Genomic DNA, 16,324 nt, shown 5'->3' with positions numbered 1-16,324 from the left:
GTTGTATTTTAATTTAGTATCATAAATAAATAAATAAAGTGCTAAAATTTAGATTAAGTCGTCAAATCTATTCAATGAAATTTTAAACTAGGTTTGGCCTTTTTATAGTTTAAAGAAATACAAAAGTTTAGATGAAAAAATTCGATAAATAATTTTAGAAAAGTTATCAATAATGTAGTGCGACCGGCTTGATGATGACTTTTTAACGATTAAAAAACATTTTAAATTATGACTTAATCTAAGATAACAAGAATTATAGGCGAAAATCAAGTAGGGTCTTGCTCCACAAAATGTTAAAAAAAAATATTTATTTTTATAAAAAAAAAAATTTAGGGTGGGGTATATAATTTAGCCTCCAATTTTTTTCATAAAATTACACCAATGATACGAAATTTCAGGATTTACATTGTTATTATAATTCAATACAAAATCAAGAGTCATACTGATGAAGTGTATATATCTTTATTTAAGCTTCGCATCGAAGCTGAAAAGGTATTAGTTTTACTATGATGTGTTTTTTTTTGCTATTACCCCTTTTTTCAGCTCTTCAGAAGCCGATTTCTTTCAACGATACGTCAAAATATCACAAATCGTATCTAGTCAAAGACATTACCCTCAAAAATTGAAAAAATATCTCTCGTTCCTCGTACATGGGACAAATTTCCAAAAAATTACAATTTAAATATCGGTAATTTTTGACCTTTTTTTCTACTTAAAACTGCCATAACTTTTTTAAAAATGTATGGATAAATACATTGTATTTTTAAATAGGTATATTGAGTATTAACCTATCATTTGGAAGATTTTTTTTAATCTGACCCTTCGCTTGCCCACAGGGAGGAATCAAAATGACAATATTTTCACAAAAAATTTACTTTTTCAACTTAACTTTTGAAAGTGTTCCGGAAAAACTAACACTTTGATATATATCTTAAATTAAAGCTGATGTTATATACTTTATTATGGAAAAAAAAAATGTTGGACTTTATTTTGTTTTCACTGTAAAAATGGCTACCCTATGCTATTTTCGTAAAATTCTCGATTTTATATTTTACATTTTTAACTTTATATTTCTATAACTTTTTGAAAAATGTATGGATCAATACAATTTTTTTATGAGAAATACTATTTATATACAACATACTTCATTCATTATCTGTCATTCGACATACTTTTTTTTGAAATCGGACCATATACCTTTATACAGAGTGGTTCAAAACTTAAAAATTCGTATAGAAAGTAGAACTTTTTCGACTTATTTTTAATCAAAATATTTTAATTGATTATTCATTCGTAACCTAATAATCAAACATAAATATTTGTTATATTAATAAGAAAAATTTTGTAATTATTTAGGCCATATGCGAAACTTTAATTACAGATTTGAAATAGTCGCAAAAATGGATTTAGAAAAGTATATTATGGTTTATGATGAAAATTCCTTTGACACGACTTACGTCGCAATTATGTAGTCGACACTGTTATTGAGGGTAGAGACCCTATATTAATGAGTAAAAACAGATTATTAAAAAAAAAAAAACCGAAAAGACGAACACAGTAACAATAATCTTCGCATAATATTGCGGCACTTTCGCTGGCGTCGGCAACGCGGTGTCCGACTTGATCCTCGAGGTCAAAAAGTTAGCAGCGATGATGGCGACGGTGCGCGGGTATGGATCGATTCGTTGAGTCCAGTCTTACGGCACGTCCGGAGACGGTGGCGTACATCCTCGACGTTGTTACTTGGACAACGGGAAGAAGACTCCCCGTATCGTTTGCGGCGTGTCGTCGTCGGTCGTGCGGCACTTGTTGGACTTTGCACCGTGGCGTATGGCACGCGGTGTTGGTCAGTCAAATACTTATAGTAGGGCAACGGCTGATAAAAATGGTACGATTCGCGGGGCATAGTGTTCAACGAAGCGACGCTGTGTCACCTTGCAGACCACTAAATTTATTTATAAATAACAAACAATTTTTGTTTTAAGTATTGCATCAAGACCTTTAACTTTTATATACGTTTGCCATAAAAGTAAAACTCGTAATCAGGACAGAAATAAGGAAATAGGAGANATAACTACTTTATAATTTTTTATGATTTCTCCGTAAAAATTACAATACTAAATTATTAAATATCAATTTCATACTATATTTAATTGCTATAATAAATATTTATTCAAATATAACTGTTATAAATCATAAAACTCGTAATCAGGACACAAATAAGGAAATAGGAGATCATGTAGCGTTTGGAATAATCTACCAATTTCTTAAAATTAAACACTATCTACAGATTTGCATCGAAGCGTTTTTTATGATAGTGATTTTAATCACTATCAGATTAAGTCTATACGGTACCAACTATGCCACGTCCATTTTCTTTAGTGTTTCAAAATTTACACAATGAGTCATGGTATTTATAATTAAAGATGAACAACATATATGACACTAGTACTTTTCTGTACTTCATTATATGAAATATAATATCTAGTGCTTTTTCTATTTACCTTAGAACTCCATTAAAATTATATTTAATCACATGTTAATATACTATTTCCGGGTACCATGGAATCTTTGATTCTTATATGGGGACAGAAGTATTTTTTTACACGATTAAAAATTGTATTAGACACAAGTATTCCTTCTCTCTCTCTTATTTCATTTACGTTTATAATTCAATGAATATTTGATGTTTTCTTCTATTTCTATTAAAGGTCCGTTTATATTCTTAGAAAATCAAAAGACGTTTACATAGTCAAGGGTTAATTTTTATTTTTGTAAGTAAACAATTTGAAGAGAGCTTCAGTAGTTTTAAACTTTAAAAAAGTTTAACTCTACGTCCACTTATTAAAAAAACTATAATAAAAATTCAATGAATAGGATTCTAAGAGTGAGCGTAGATCAACGTTTAATATTGTAATATAAACACGAAAAAAAAAATTTAAATACACCAGATATATAATTATAAAACATTTAGAAGAGAATTTGCTACCAAATGATATCTTAATATGACTATCTTAAATTGTTTTACATATATGGAAAATTTTAAATTTGTTTTTATAAAATTAAATATATATATATTGTATAATATATATATATATATAAATATTTAACTTTATAAAAGTTAACTTAGGATTATTATAATCTTAAGTTCTAAAAAGCTTTTAAAACATTAAGTAATAAAAATTATTTAGTGGATCAAAATGTAATTTTTTTAAGATCTTAAAAATTGTATAGATAATATCTCAAATTATATTAGTGATAACAAGATAACAGCATAGAATCACAGATAGGGTTTATCTCCTATGTGATAATTGTTTATTCGATTTCTACATGCATTTTTTATCAGTTTGATAATTAACTAAAATTTAATTCGCAATTTGCTCTACTTAGTTAATTAAATTATTTTTGAAATGGGACTTGATAATGAAAATCCTACACTTTTTATAAAAATTAAAGATAGAGAAATAACTGAAACAGATTATGACGATAATGATGTAGAAGAAATCGACTCAAGAGAAATATTTGGTAATATTAAATTAATCAGATTTTAAGTCATAAAATTTAATTAAGATAAATAAATTTATAAAGTGGATTCAATTTATGAATATTTAGAATCAATTTTTGAATTATAGATTTAATTAAAGGAATTACTGATCCTGAACATCCATTGTCTCTGGAAGAGTTGAGAGTCGTTGATCAAAGTTTAATTGAGGTAGTTTAATTGATAAAATTTTGATTTAAAACCTTTTCTTATACTTAAAGAACATTTGATTAAAAGTATAAATTAATTTTTGTTTAAAATCTAACAGATTTTATAGTATTATTATTATTTTTTTTTTAAATGATGTACATCTTCTATGTAGTATTTAAACAATGGTCTTATTTATACATATAATACTTACTATGTATAAATAAATTATCTCAGTTAACATTAAAAGTAAAATTAAAATAATTATATTTGAACATTTGACATAATTTTTTTACAATTTATAATTTCAATATTTTCTATAATATAATTGTTTTTTTTTTTTGTCATATGCTACATTAAAAAAACAAACTTATGCATTATCTTAGTAATTTCAAATGTAACTAATTTTTGTGTTAATTTAGTATCAGTGGTTTTGGACTTTTTAATCCATAAAATTTTTTAATTATATGTGTTATAGATACAATATACTTTTATCTAATTTTAAAACATGTCAAGATGACTGAAACAATTTCTTATATAATTTTTCAACAGTTTAAAATTCAATTATAAAAAGGTTTTATAGTTTTTACTAACTTAAACAGCTTTGTATTTATCATAACTTTTTAAGTCTGACCTTAAAATCAGAGTTTAAGCATAAAGATATTAAAGAACAGTACTGATTTTTATACAGATCATTCTTTAATTAGACATTTTTTTAGGTTGACGATCTGAATAATATAGTTAAAGTATTATTTACACCTACTATTCCACATTGCAGTATGGCTACCTTGATTGGACTTTCAATTAAAGTAAGACTTCTTTGGTGTCTACCCTCTAGATTTAAGATATCTGTTTCTATAACTCCTGGTACACATGCATCAGAACATGCTATAAATAAACAGTTAGATGATAAAGAAAGAGTTGCTGCTGCTTTGGAAAATACACATTTATCAACAGTATTACATAATTGTATAGCTACTGCTTAAGTATTTTAATTAAAAAACATTATTATGATTTTTTATTTTATTTAAATAATTTGTACACAAAATACCAAAACAACATTATACTAAACTTAATAATTACTGTTTTTCTTGTTTTAGTCCACCAGCTACAGTAGGATTATATTTATATGTTTTAACAGGGGGTGCTCTACCTGCTTGTGTAAATTTCATATGATCTAATCGTTCTCTTTCCTCAATTTCTCTCACAACTTGCATATTTTTCCATGCTGAAAGAATAAATAAGTTATAGTTTATTAATTTAAAATGATCATAGTTCTAACAGTATTTTAATAAAAGCTAAAAAAATTATCTATTTAGGGTATATTTGCAAGAAAATACAATATACTTTATTTAGACAATTATCATTAGTATAATTATTAAAAAAAAAATTATCTTTTAAATTAATTAAAGTAAATTATTTTCATTTAAATATCATCAGTATCACATACTGATGAAATTCGATTAAAGATAGATACCTAAATAAATAATTGTTCACATATATACTCATAGAAAAAATACTTATCAAAAATTGGAAACTGAGATAAGTAGTATTAAATCTTAAGCAAAGTTAAACTACAAGATTCTTATATATTTTTTGGAATTACAAACTTAATTGTTGATTAATTATTGTAAAAATAAGATTTAAGTCGCTTATATAACAATAATATAATATAATGTTAAAATTTAATCTCAAGAATTTTTTTAAGTATAAAATGTTTTCTTACAATCTTTAAAATCTCCTATAAGTCCTTTTTTTGTTTTGGGCTTTTCAAATTTCTTTTTTTCTTCTATGTTGAAGTATTTTCTTACTTTAGGAATTCTTAAAAACATTACTTGTGTTAGTGAAATAAAATTAGTAGATGCCCAGTATAAACACACAGCCTAAAAATACAAATCAAAACATAAAAAGGTTGCTACCACACTTCAATATTAAGTATGTAAAATTTAAGAAATACACTATTGAATGTTACAAAATAAATGTAAATTATAAAAGGTACTTCTTTATCAATGCAATACTTGTAGGCCGGTTCAAATTCAGATTGTTAAAAAATTGCCAACCAATATTGAAGGTTAAGAAAAAATAAATCACAAGCATCTTGGAACCTTTGACATAATTCTTTGGAGTTTTCATATTTTTACTATTGTTATAAAAATCACATATTTTGATAGACAAATGCATATTTAAAGAGTTTTCATTGATATAAGAAAAGTTATAGTAAAAAATTGAAAAAGTACTATAACTATCTTTTATACTGCGGTAAGTTATACAGACTAATAACACTTATTTTAATAAATTTTTATTAATATTATGAAAAATTAGTTTTTTTGTTAAGTGTTTTAATTTTTCTGGAAATTTTGGATCTCAAGACTAGTTTTGCTAAAATACTTAGTGAACTCAAATTTTCTATTTTTTTTCAAAGAATTATTAATCACTAAAAAATAATTTTAAACATTTATTTACTCAATGTAGAATAAAAATACTATGGGGGGTTATTTTTTTAAAGTTATAATGTATAAATATTGATTTTACTGCAACTATTTCATACCCTCTATAATATAATGTCTATATGAATGTATATGTAGTTTACATATACATTCAACAGTTAGTCAACCCTTTACTTGGAATTTAGTAATTAGATAATTCATTCTTAAAATATTTATGCACTTTAAACTTACACAAGGAAAGTTCATAATAAATGGAAATATTGCAAGAGGTAATAATCTAAGCCCGTATTTTAGGTATTTTCCAAATCCAACTCCTGAAGAAGTAAGTTTACCAATATCTGCGCCAAGCTAAAAATATTTGATATATTTATTGTAACATATTAAATTGAACAATATACACATTAAAATAAAAATGAGGATAAAATTATCACTTTAAATAATTATCTTTTAAATATTAACTTACTTCTATAGTTAGACCTAGTGTAGCAACTGTAACAATAGGCAATATAAAGAACTGGTCAGGTAAAGTAAGATCAGTAAACCACCAAAGTCCACCATAAGTTAAGCTTTCAAGAGGTAACATGGCCATTCCTCTTAAACCCAAAAACATACTTAAAAAAATGGGAAACTATAAAATTTAAATTTAAAAAATAAAATTTTTTTGCAGAATTTATAAGCATATGAAGTCTCAAACTTGTATTGCAGGCAAGATCATTCCTTTTATTGGATTCACATGATTACTTTTCATAAATAACATTAGTTCTTGTGATGCTCTTGCCACTAAAAACCAAAATTGTATACTAGTGTTCAAATTTTCAATATTTTATCTAATTATAATTGATAAATGCTAAAGATTTATTAATTACAATGCTATATAAACTCAAACAGTCTAATTAAAATTACTTTCATATGGATTTCCTTGTAGTCTACACTCTGATATTTTTTGTTGGTATTCTTGAATTTTAGGCATATTATTATTCATTTTAATTGTATGTCGTTGTGATGAAATAACTAAGGGAAATACTAATAAACGTAAAATTGCAGTACCTAAATAAAAATATTTTGTTAGCAATATAAAAATTTGTAAGTTATAACATAATTACCAGCTATAATTGTTAGCCACCAAGGCATATCAAAAGAAACATGCATGTATTGCAATGCATTTTGAAGTATTCCAACTGGAGTCCAAGAACCAAGTCCAGCACTTTCTAATGTTTCTTCTCCGAGTACATTCTAAAATAAGACCAATAATGAATTTAAACATTTCTAAATATATTGTACAAAATAGAGTATAAAATTAATTCAAGAATTTATTTATTTTCATTATTTAAATTGAACAATATAAATAATTGATAAATCTAATTTTTAAGAAAAATCATATTAATATAATCAAAACTATTTTGCCATGGAAAAGTTTGATATTTATGTAAAATAAACAACCAGTAGTAACTAAGCCCCATAACCCCAGAGTTATTTTTTATTTATATTAACATATCAGGGTGGTATTAAAAACTAGACATAAATAATATAATATCTTATTAAATTGGATTACCACGTTATATTCTAGCTAAAATTTAGACTAACACTTGAAATGTAATCCTAAAAAAACGTTTGCATATTTAACTATCTTACAAAATTAAAATAAATTATGTTTATGGAATCTATTTTCATAATCCTCTTTTTGTTTACCACCACTGAACTAAAATAATCAGATATTTTTTGATTATGAAATGTATCATAAATTCTAATTAAGAACAAATTTCTATTTAAAATTAAAGTTTATATAAAATTAAAAAAAAAATGAATTCACACTTAGTTTAGTTTTTAATTGGCATACAATAATGAATCAACATTAGTTATATAATAGTACTCATTAATAATATACCAAAACTTTTTCTACAGGTTCAACTACTTCATTTGGTACTTCAGGAGGCTCAGGAATAACATCATCAGTAACTTCTATTCTTTCTACACTTTGATCACTTTCATTACTATTATATCTAACAAATGCAATGTTTGTAGCAATAACACTTCTTATTTCTGCAACTTTTTGAAACGAACATGATTTATTCAATGTTAAACTATTTGAAGTAATTAGTCTAGAAAAATTACACTTTTGCTTTATCTGTAAAAATTTTAAATATTTTTTCAATCATAACACAGAAAATTTAGTAAAATTATTAAGTTTATTTACTGTCGGACGTTGGATAAATTGAAGAATACGAGCTTTATTCATTATTTTACTATAAGACATATTTATTAAATATTTTATTTCAATTCAAATGTTTTAAAAATTTCATACATCTTATAGTATACTGCTATATGACGAAATTGAAAAATTAATTAAGCGCCGTTAACACTCGAGTGCTTATGTAAATATAAAATTTAATTTAAAGACTAAGCATTAAAAAAATTAATTGTAATAAATGTTAAGTTTAAAATCATAAGGAAAATTTATCTATATAACAATAAATAGAATTAATGTTAAAAAATACATAAAATTCATCATTCGATCAGAACATAAATTTTATTGTAAGTGAACGTACCTTATTTGTTTTGTAAAACGTGATTGATAAGAAATAATCATTTTACTGAAATTTCATGCCGGGAATTACAGTGCTGCCTAGAAGTCAATATCTACATTTCTTTCAATCATAAATATTTAAATTATTTACTAATAGTAGAACGTTTTCTGTTAGGAATAATTATATATTTTTTTAGAGATATTCTATAATTATTTCAATGTGAAATGTTTGATTTATAAGTACTTAATTTTCAATTAAACTTTTTTAAGTTGACATACATGTTTGTTACTAATAGAGGTCATTATCAAACTTTTAGCCGTATTTTTTATGCAGATTGATAATACCAAAAGATAAGAAGTATAAATTTTAGCATTAATAAAATTCTAAAACTTTTATTTTACCATGGGATTTTTTAATTAAGTGTTTAGTTATTGGAGCTATACTTAAGAAATATTTTCTCTCAAAAATAAATTAAAAAATCAGGTATACTAAAGTTTTATGAGTAAATTCTTTGTTTTTTTATTAAATATATTGTTCAGCATTTAAGCCATATTTTACCATGTAAGGGGTGTTTACACTTAATTTCAAAGGTTTTATTATAAACTTTTAAATAATATTTTAGTTAAAATTTACTTATGTGTAATTATTGATGATAACTTTTATTATTATCATAATAATGAGTAGATATAAGAATGATTTTGAATGATAGATACATCCATTTTATTTTATATTGAACTTGATTGTGTAATGTTAAGTAACCTTATTTCTTGATGAAAAATCATTTTAAGGGTTAAGTGTTCTTCCAACCTAATATATATTAGTACATGAGTTAAAATAATATATATCTTTTATATTTTAGAATGGAATCTGATTACAAATCATCTTTAAATCAAAATATATGTACACAAAAACCAATGTATGACTGGAAAGATGTCACTTCTGAATTTTTTGATTCTATTAAAGGTGCGTGTTTTTTAAAAATGTTAAACTTTGTTTATTAAAAATTCATAAACTCTTGTTTTAAAAAGCTTTTTTTTTATTTCAGAACTTGAATTAGGTGAACTCTTGCATGGATACTTCTTTGGTTTATTCGAAGCCATGTCAGCTATTGAAATAATGGATCCAAAAATGGATGCCGGAATGATGTGTAATCGTGAATCAAAAGCTATTAAAGTAATAATCTCATTATTTGTTGAAAAACTACTGTAATATTTTACTATTTATAATTATATAGGTTGAAGATTTAAAATTAAAAGGCTTAACAGTACCAGAACAAATTTCGATAATCGATATTACATTAGCTTGTTTAGTTTCTTGGCTAGAAGGACATTCATTAGCACAAACTGTATTTACAAATTTATATTTCCAAAAACCTTACAATATTGAAGATACTCCATTAAAAGCATTCTGTATTTGTACATATAAAATAATTGAGTCAATTAGAGATTTTGCCAACAGGTAATTTTTTATTTATTATTATTTTTTTTTTCTCAATAAATTGTTGTCAACAAAACAAGTTATTTATATAAAACAAACAATTCTAGGGCACAAGTGTTTGAAGAAGAAGATTTCCAGCCTGCACTATATAATTACCATTATTTCTCTGAGATCACTGAACAAAGAGTTATTGGTATGATGAGAGAAGTCAATGAAGAATTAAGCAATGCCATGAAATCAAATGATATAAAAGATGTATAAACTTAAATTTCTTTACTCTGAGTAGTTTGACTAATTATGCTGAGAATCATACAAATATTTAGAAAATAACTTTTAATGTTTAAGTTTTTAGAAACCGGGTGTATTTTAAAAAGACATATTGGGAAAGTGGTACAGGTATATTTGCTTCATTATTTTTCAGTACATTATGTAACATTCTGCCTGCTTAATTTGGATTTATACAGGCTTATCTGAATATCAGAAAAATCTTAGGGATCCTAAGATTTTTGAACTTCTGCATTCCCAAAAGTGACAAGCAAAATTAAAAATGAGTTCCTTATAAATCATTTTTGATAGTAAAAGTAACCTATTGTGCTTGTCATTACTTTAAATATTTCACCACTATTAGCTGATATTAATGGTAACCATTTGTTTTTAATATTAAATGGTTGCATTTATAAAATATATATTTGACATTGAATATCAATATTTTTGCTAAAATTTAATCTAATTACCTTAAAATATTGAAAAAATAGTTGTAAAATATTATTATTTATTAATTAATTAGACACATTTAAACTAAAATTAATAAATGTATCAATTTGAAAAAATATATTTCCCGTCTAAAGAATTTGAATTTCCTTGTATTTATTATATATCATTTTATTGATTTATTTTACTACTAAATTTTATATTATCCTCCTACTAATGGCTATGTTCTTTGTTCTTGTATAAATGTTATTAAAGGACCTTGATAATGTTAAATAATAAAAAGATCTAACTACAATTTACGAAAATTAAATTTACTATACATTAAGATTTTAATAGTCCCAAAACCATTGTATGCTTAAAAATGCATTTTTTAAAAATTCATGTATATAAAAAATTTTGATTATCATTGTTAATAATTTTATTTTAGAATGAGTTAATGGAATCTTTGAGTGTACGTATAAAGTTTGTTAGATTATTTTTTCAAATTCTTCTCTCTTTTAATCGGCGTGAAAATCAATTAAGTTCAATGGGCGAAACACAAAGGCTACTAACTACTTGTAGTCTATTAATCCCTTTATTAATTAAGACTGTTGATAAAGGTGTATCAAATGATGATGGTAATTCAGCTTCATTGTATATCAGTAATATAAACATTAATGTACAACTTTTTTAGATGTACATTTCAAATTGGGCTTTGATCCTCTCATTAATCAAAAATTATTACCTCCTACATTTCCAAGATATACAAAAATTAAGTCACCTACTGATGCATATCTTTATTTTGATGGACTACTAACAAGACTGAAACAAATTTGTAAAATGACAAATTGTGTAACATTTATAAGTGCTCTTGTATATTTAAAATTTCAATTGTCTTGAAAAAATAAATATATAATAATAATGTTTATTTTAGGAATGTTTTATTGAGCTTGGCCACAATGGTCATTTGTGTATTGTGTCTAGATCTATTATGCAAACACTTTACTTTCCTCAACCTAATAGAGTTTTTGGAACTCAAGATTTAGAAGATTGTCTTAAGGAATGGGCAAAATCTTTTATAGCACCTCCATCACTTGTTACACGATTCAATATTTTATCTAATTCACAAGTAAGTTTTGATATAAAATTACTTTTAGACCCTAGCATAACCAGGATTTTACAATTAGGAGAAATTTTCAATTTATATATAATGTTGAGAATTTGTTTTTGTTTTTGTAGTATTATTTATTTATTGATTTATAAGTTGTTAAATATTTTTAAAAATTGACTAGAACTCTAAGTTTTAAATAACAATTTATAAAAATGTAATAAAAATAACAATATATTTGTTACATCCATTGTAAAATGACATAATAATAGAAGTGAACTGAGGTCAGCTCTTCAGTCGCAGGTGTAACGATTACTGATCTACTTTGCTGTAGCTCGGAAGCATAATAAGTCAATCCACCCCTGCATAGTAAATTCAATTTTCATTTTAATAAAATTAAAGTATATCAATTAACTATACAGAATATTATACTATGGTCAGAATTAATGATCTACTATTAAGTGTTCTAACCATAGTAGTTTAAATACTTGCAATCAAAAATAAAACAATAAGGTCAAAGATAAAGATCATCAGATGATCTTTATCTAAGAAAAGTACAGATTCTGTACTTTCCTTTTGTGTGTGTGTTAAAAACAAATTTTTAAATGATTATTTTTAATCATCTCATATAATAAAAAATATCTATAATAAAAAAAATTGTTCAAAGATGATTTTGGGGTGGAACGATTGCCCATATATGTCACTGCATTTGAAATATTAACTTAATTTAGGTTTTGTTAAGATAATAGTATGTGTAAGGAAAACTTTCCACTCTCAATGAATAAAATAAATATTTACTCATAAGTTTCATTAAAATGAAATATATTTTAAGTAATACTAGAGATCTAAAATTAATGAACCTTATATAGCTAATGTTTCACTTTTATTCAGATATTAGGCATTATATTTATTCAAGTTAATTTGGTAAATAGTAAATTTTGATAGTCTTATAAGATTTAGTCAGGATGAGTATTATTTTTCATTCATTTCTTGTAAAGCAAATGATATTTGTTTCTTTTTCTTCTTCCTCGCCTTAATACCAACTACTTGGGTTGGCCATTTGTTTATATATTTTATTTTATAAAAAATACACACACAAAATAACTAAATCTCTAAAATTGTTTTTTTTTTTTTAATATACTTAAGGGATATTATGTATTATGTATAAGTATTTTTATTACCAATAATGTAATTAATAATTTTATTGTTAAGCTTTAGAATAATTTAGTCTCTTTGTTTAAAACTATTTGATTCTAATTGATTATTATGATCTAAAAACTATGTTTTAATTTTTTAATTTTATTCAGGCAAAAGATTGTGTAAGTAGTTTTTTTGAACATTGTACTCGCCCTTTTGCTGGTTTTATTCAAATATGTGGTCATAATCGAGCTCGTCAAAGAGATAAACTAGCACATCTAATGGAAGATTTTTCTGCTTTACAAGATGAGGTATAAATTACACTATGAATAATTATTTATACTAAATTATAATTTATATTTATGAATATTATATTATATTAGTCTCAAAGAGTTGATGCTTTTTTGCATACATTTTCTTCAAAATTGGACCCACCTAAGGAACATCTAGCTAGTTTTAGTACTTGGATAATTTACCATACGATACGTATCATGATAATGTTTTTGTTGTCTGGTTTTGAACTAGAACTATATAGTCCACATGAATATCAGTATATATATTGGTAAGTAAATCATTCATTTTAATCTATGAGTTAGGACTAATAAATTATAATGATCATCGTATATAAAATTTAAAATGTTGTAACTAAATTAAATGAGTGCAGTAGTTATTAAAAAAAAAAACAACTAATCCCTGGTATTCAATAAATAAAAATGTTTGGAATTCGCTAGAATATGCTGGAATACTTTGTAGTGTTTTTAATAATTTTATTTATAGTGAGTTTAATTTTGAAATTTTATTAAATTTTTTGGAAAAATTTTATAACACTTCCTAGTTACTGTTAGTTTAAATTTTTATTTAATTTTACTAGGTATTTATATCAATTTTTGTATGGATGGCTGGTTTCTACTTTAAATAGAGCTGATAGTGTGTTATATGGCAATGATTCTCCTTCTGATTCTCAAAAGAATCGCACAAAGAGAAATAAAACAAAAAAGAAAAAATCTCATCCTTACAGCCAAGAAATTATTATGTGTCATGCTATGCAAAGTTTAACGGGTGCTTATTTTAAGGTATATTAGAAATTGTTTTAATTTATTTAATTTTAAATCATGATTTTTAAAAATTAGGATAAACTATCTATTTTTAAAAGCTAGATAACTCAGAAAATTAAAATTTTGTCAAATAGTTATAATATAATTATTTGACAAAATATTGAACATTTTATGTTTAAACTGTAATTTCGTGTTACTAAATTATATATTTCTCTGTCATTTGATAAGTTTTGTTAAAAATAGGCGATTTTTAAATTATATTTATAATAGTTATAGGTTAGATTTATATATAACTTTATATTTTGTTTAAGTTATCCTGAATATTTCAGTGTTAGGTTATCATTATTCGCATTTGTTTTCATACTTGGGTTATATACTTTTTTGAATATCTCTAAGAATACTTTTTAAAAATTATATCAAATCTAAAAATTATTTTATATTTATTTTATTTATTAAATAAAATATATTACTGAGCCCAAGAGAACAAAGTTGTAGCTCAAATTATTAAATTGAATTCTCACATTATGTATAATATTCCTAAATATGTTTTAAATTACAAAAACATCTAATACTTATACTTAAAAAATTATTTTTTACATTTAAATGTTTCTATTTAGAATAAATGTATATCCCTCAAAATTTCTGATGAATGAGAAGACTAATTAAATTACAAATCAAGTTATATTGAATTATATTCATCAATAATTTTATAAATGTATGTTAGTTCAGTTCTAATAATGATTTAATTTAATTTTTAAATATAACTTATAATATACATATTAAATTTCTAGTTAAAAAAATATAAATATATACTGTTAATATCAGAGTAAATTGACTGTGTTACCAATTACATACTCTGATTAATCAATTATTATTATTGATATATTATACTAAGAATTTATATAAAATAATGAAAAATTCATTTTATTTAATTAGACTTTAGTTGGTTTTCAATTGGAGGGTAAAATACGACCACCAAAACATGCAAAGTTTGATAATGAGAGAGTACGATATGAACATAGATTTGCAGCATTTTCTCTAGTTGCAGTTCCACCTCCATTCTCATATGCTGAATTTCAAATGACTAGGTGTCAAGTAAAAGATGCTGCATCAGGTGATTCAGGAATGCTTTATTTAACAGGTTGTGAGTTATTTCATCAGGCAAGGTGTTTGCTTGATACTTTACCTCAACCACATTCACAGCAGGTAGTAAATGTATTCATACTCTATCTAAAAGATATTTAAAATTCACCATTGTTTTAGGTACTTGACCTCATAAAAGTTTGTAAAACAAATTTTGTCACAATGAAATTACTTGCTGGTGGATACATGAGAGGACCAAAAGTTACTTTAGATTTTGATTTTTCTACTAACCCTTGTTTTCCTATTTTTAAATTAAGTTAATTTTGAACAATAGCTTAGACTTAATTACTTCATTGGTAAAATTGATCGGGGCTCAGAAAATAATATACTACCAAACTTAAAATTATCATAATATTACTGATATAAAAATGTAAAAACTCTCTTTTAATATCAATTTAAATTTATGAAATTGACATATAACAACCCCATCAATTAAGCCTTTGAGAAATAATAATTTAAAGACTGTTTGAAACTAATGCTAAATTGATAATAATATATATGTATAATCCTTTTACATGCAATTAAATTAATATTTTATTGTATGTTGAGTTATGTAAATTTTGATTGCAAAAAATAACAAATTTTTTTTAAATACCTGAAAAACATTTCTGTAAGTGTGATGAGTTTCTTATGTTAACTATAGTATAATGTAAGGTTTCTGGTACAGGGACTGAAATAATAATTTGTGTTCAAATTATATTACTAAAAAATTCTTCATTTAGCTGAAATAAAATTAGTTGTTGTTTTATTTTGTATTTTTTTCTTTAATAATTTTGAGGAAACTCGGTTATTGATTTTTGTTGAATGAAACTTGCAAAATTATAAAATATATTTAAATTAGTTATGTCATTTAAATTTTATTATTATTTATTCTCTGTGATAGTATATACTTTAATTATATATTGAGATCTTTTGGTCAAAATTTCAAGAATAATCAATATGTATTCAAGGTTATGGCATATTGTATTTTAATTAGTAGCTTAAAATATGATTCTTTTTATAATTCGGTAGCTATTTTCACCATGAAGACAAAATAAAGTCCGAAATTTTTTTTTTTTTCATAATAAAGTATATTACATTAGCTTTAATTTAAG

General features: G+C 24.2%; 3 protein-coding genes across 5 annotated transcripts; 2 read left to right on the top strand and 1 right to left on the bottom strand.

The window, feature by feature from the left end:
- Positions 1-3,327: 3,327 nt before the first annotated feature.
- On the top strand, positions 3,328-4,702 carry LOC126903696 (MIP18 family protein galla-2). The gene is made up of 3 exons (XM_050682079.1): positions 3,328-3,525; positions 3,633-3,712; positions 4,408-4,702. The coding sequence occupies exons 1-3, from the start codon at positions 3,411-3,413 to the stop codon at positions 4,672-4,674; spliced, it is 462 nt and encodes a 153-aa protein (XP_050538036.1). The 5' UTR covers positions 3,328-3,410; the 3' UTR covers positions 4,675-4,702.
- LOC126903695 (mitochondrial inner membrane protein OXA1L-like) lies at positions 4,694-8,615 on the bottom strand. Of its 2 annotated transcripts, XM_050682077.1 has the most exons (9): positions 8,330-8,596; positions 8,021-8,260; positions 7,239-7,368; positions 7,039-7,182; positions 6,830-6,915; positions 6,599-6,763; positions 6,367-6,483; positions 5,415-5,571; positions 4,694-4,916 (listed from the first exon to the last, which is right to left on the bottom strand). In XM_050682077.1, the coding sequence occupies exons 1-9, from the start codon at positions 8,387-8,389 to the stop codon at positions 4,768-4,770; spliced, it is 1,248 nt and encodes a 415-aa protein (XP_050538034.1). In that variant the 5' UTR covers positions 8,390-8,596; the 3' UTR covers positions 4,694-4,767. The 2 variants fall into 2 exon arrangements, with proteins under 2 accessions (XP_050538034.1, XP_050538035.1); XM_050682078.1 differs by lacking the exon at positions 6,367-6,483 and having other exon boundaries at positions 8,330-8,615.
- A 386-nt stretch (positions 8,616-9,001) lies between these two features.
- On the top strand, positions 9,002-15,978 carry LOC126903694 (N-alpha-acetyltransferase 35, NatC auxiliary subunit). 2 transcript variants are annotated; one of them, XM_050682075.1, is made up of 13 exons: positions 9,002-9,143; positions 9,520-9,623; positions 9,706-9,833; positions 9,895-10,118; positions 10,205-10,352; positions 11,236-11,425; positions 11,482-11,660; positions 11,722-11,916; positions 13,203-13,343; positions 13,416-13,594; positions 13,904-14,105; positions 15,024-15,293; positions 15,351-15,978. In XM_050682075.1, exons 2-13 carry the CDS (start codon positions 9,521-9,523, stop codon positions 15,489-15,491), a joined length of 2,100 nt encoding a protein of 699 aa, XP_050538032.1. In that variant the 5' UTR covers positions 9,002-9,143; position 9,520; the 3' UTR covers positions 15,492-15,978. The 2 variants fall into 2 exon arrangements, with proteins under 2 accessions (XP_050538032.1, XP_050538033.1); XM_050682076.1 differs by lacking the exon at positions 9,002-9,143 and adding an exon at positions 9,203-9,221.
- Positions 15,979-16,324: the final 346 nt, after the last annotated feature.

The sequence above is a fragment of the Daktulosphaira vitifoliae genome, unplaced genomic scaffold (genome assembly GCF_025091365.1).
Source record: "Daktulosphaira vitifoliae isolate Bord-2020 unplaced genomic scaffold, ASM2509136v1 Scaffold_4, whole genome shotgun sequence".
Classification (NCBI taxonomy): domain Eukaryota; kingdom Metazoa; phylum Arthropoda; class Insecta; order Hemiptera; family Phylloxeridae; genus Daktulosphaira; species Daktulosphaira vitifoliae.
Note: the sequence above shows the minus strand (reverse complement) of the source record. Positions and strands in the feature narration are given on the sequence as shown.

What these genes read in the sequence shown, in the direction of transcription:
- LOC126903694 (XM_050682075.1), top strand. Translation starts at nt 9,521, where the DNA reads ATGGAATCTGATTACAAATCATCTTTAAATCAAAATATATGTACACAA. An exon ending in ATTTTTTGATTCTATTAAAG is followed by an intron (nt 9,624 to 9,705) that starts GTGCGTGTTTTT and finishes TTTTTATTTCAG; the next exon opens with AACTTGAATTAGGTGAACTC. An exon ending in TAACGGGTGCTTATTTTAAG is followed by an intron (nt 14,106 to 15,023) that starts GTATATTAGAAA and finishes TTATTTAATTAG; the next exon opens with ACTTTAGTTGGTTTTCAATT.
- LOC126903696 (XM_050682079.1), top strand. Translation starts at nt 3,411, where the DNA reads ATGGGACTTGATAATGAAAATCCTACACTTTTTATAAAAATTAAAGAT. An exon ending in CGACTCAAGAGAAATATTTG is followed by an intron (nt 3,526 to 3,632) that starts GTAATATTAAAT and finishes TTTGAATTATAG; the next exon opens with ATTTAATTAAAGGAATTACT. An exon ending in TTGATCAAAGTTTAATTGAG is followed by an intron (nt 3,713 to 4,407) that starts GTAGTTTAATTG and finishes ACATTTTTTTAG; the next exon opens with GTTGACGATCTGAATAATAT.
- LOC126903695 (XM_050682077.1), bottom strand. Translation starts at nt 8,389, where the DNA reads ATGTCTTATAGTAAAATAATGAATAAAGCTCGTATTCTTCAATTTATC. An exon ending in ACAAGGAAATCCATATGAAA is followed by an intron (nt 6,916 to 7,038) that starts GTAATTTTAATT and finishes TTTGGTTTTTAG; the next exon opens with TGGCAAGAGCATCACAAGAA. An exon ending in TGATCTTGCCTGCAATACAA is followed by an intron (nt 6,764 to 6,829) that starts GTTTGAGACTTC and finishes TAAATTTTATAG; the next exon opens with TTTCCCATTTTTTTAAGTAT.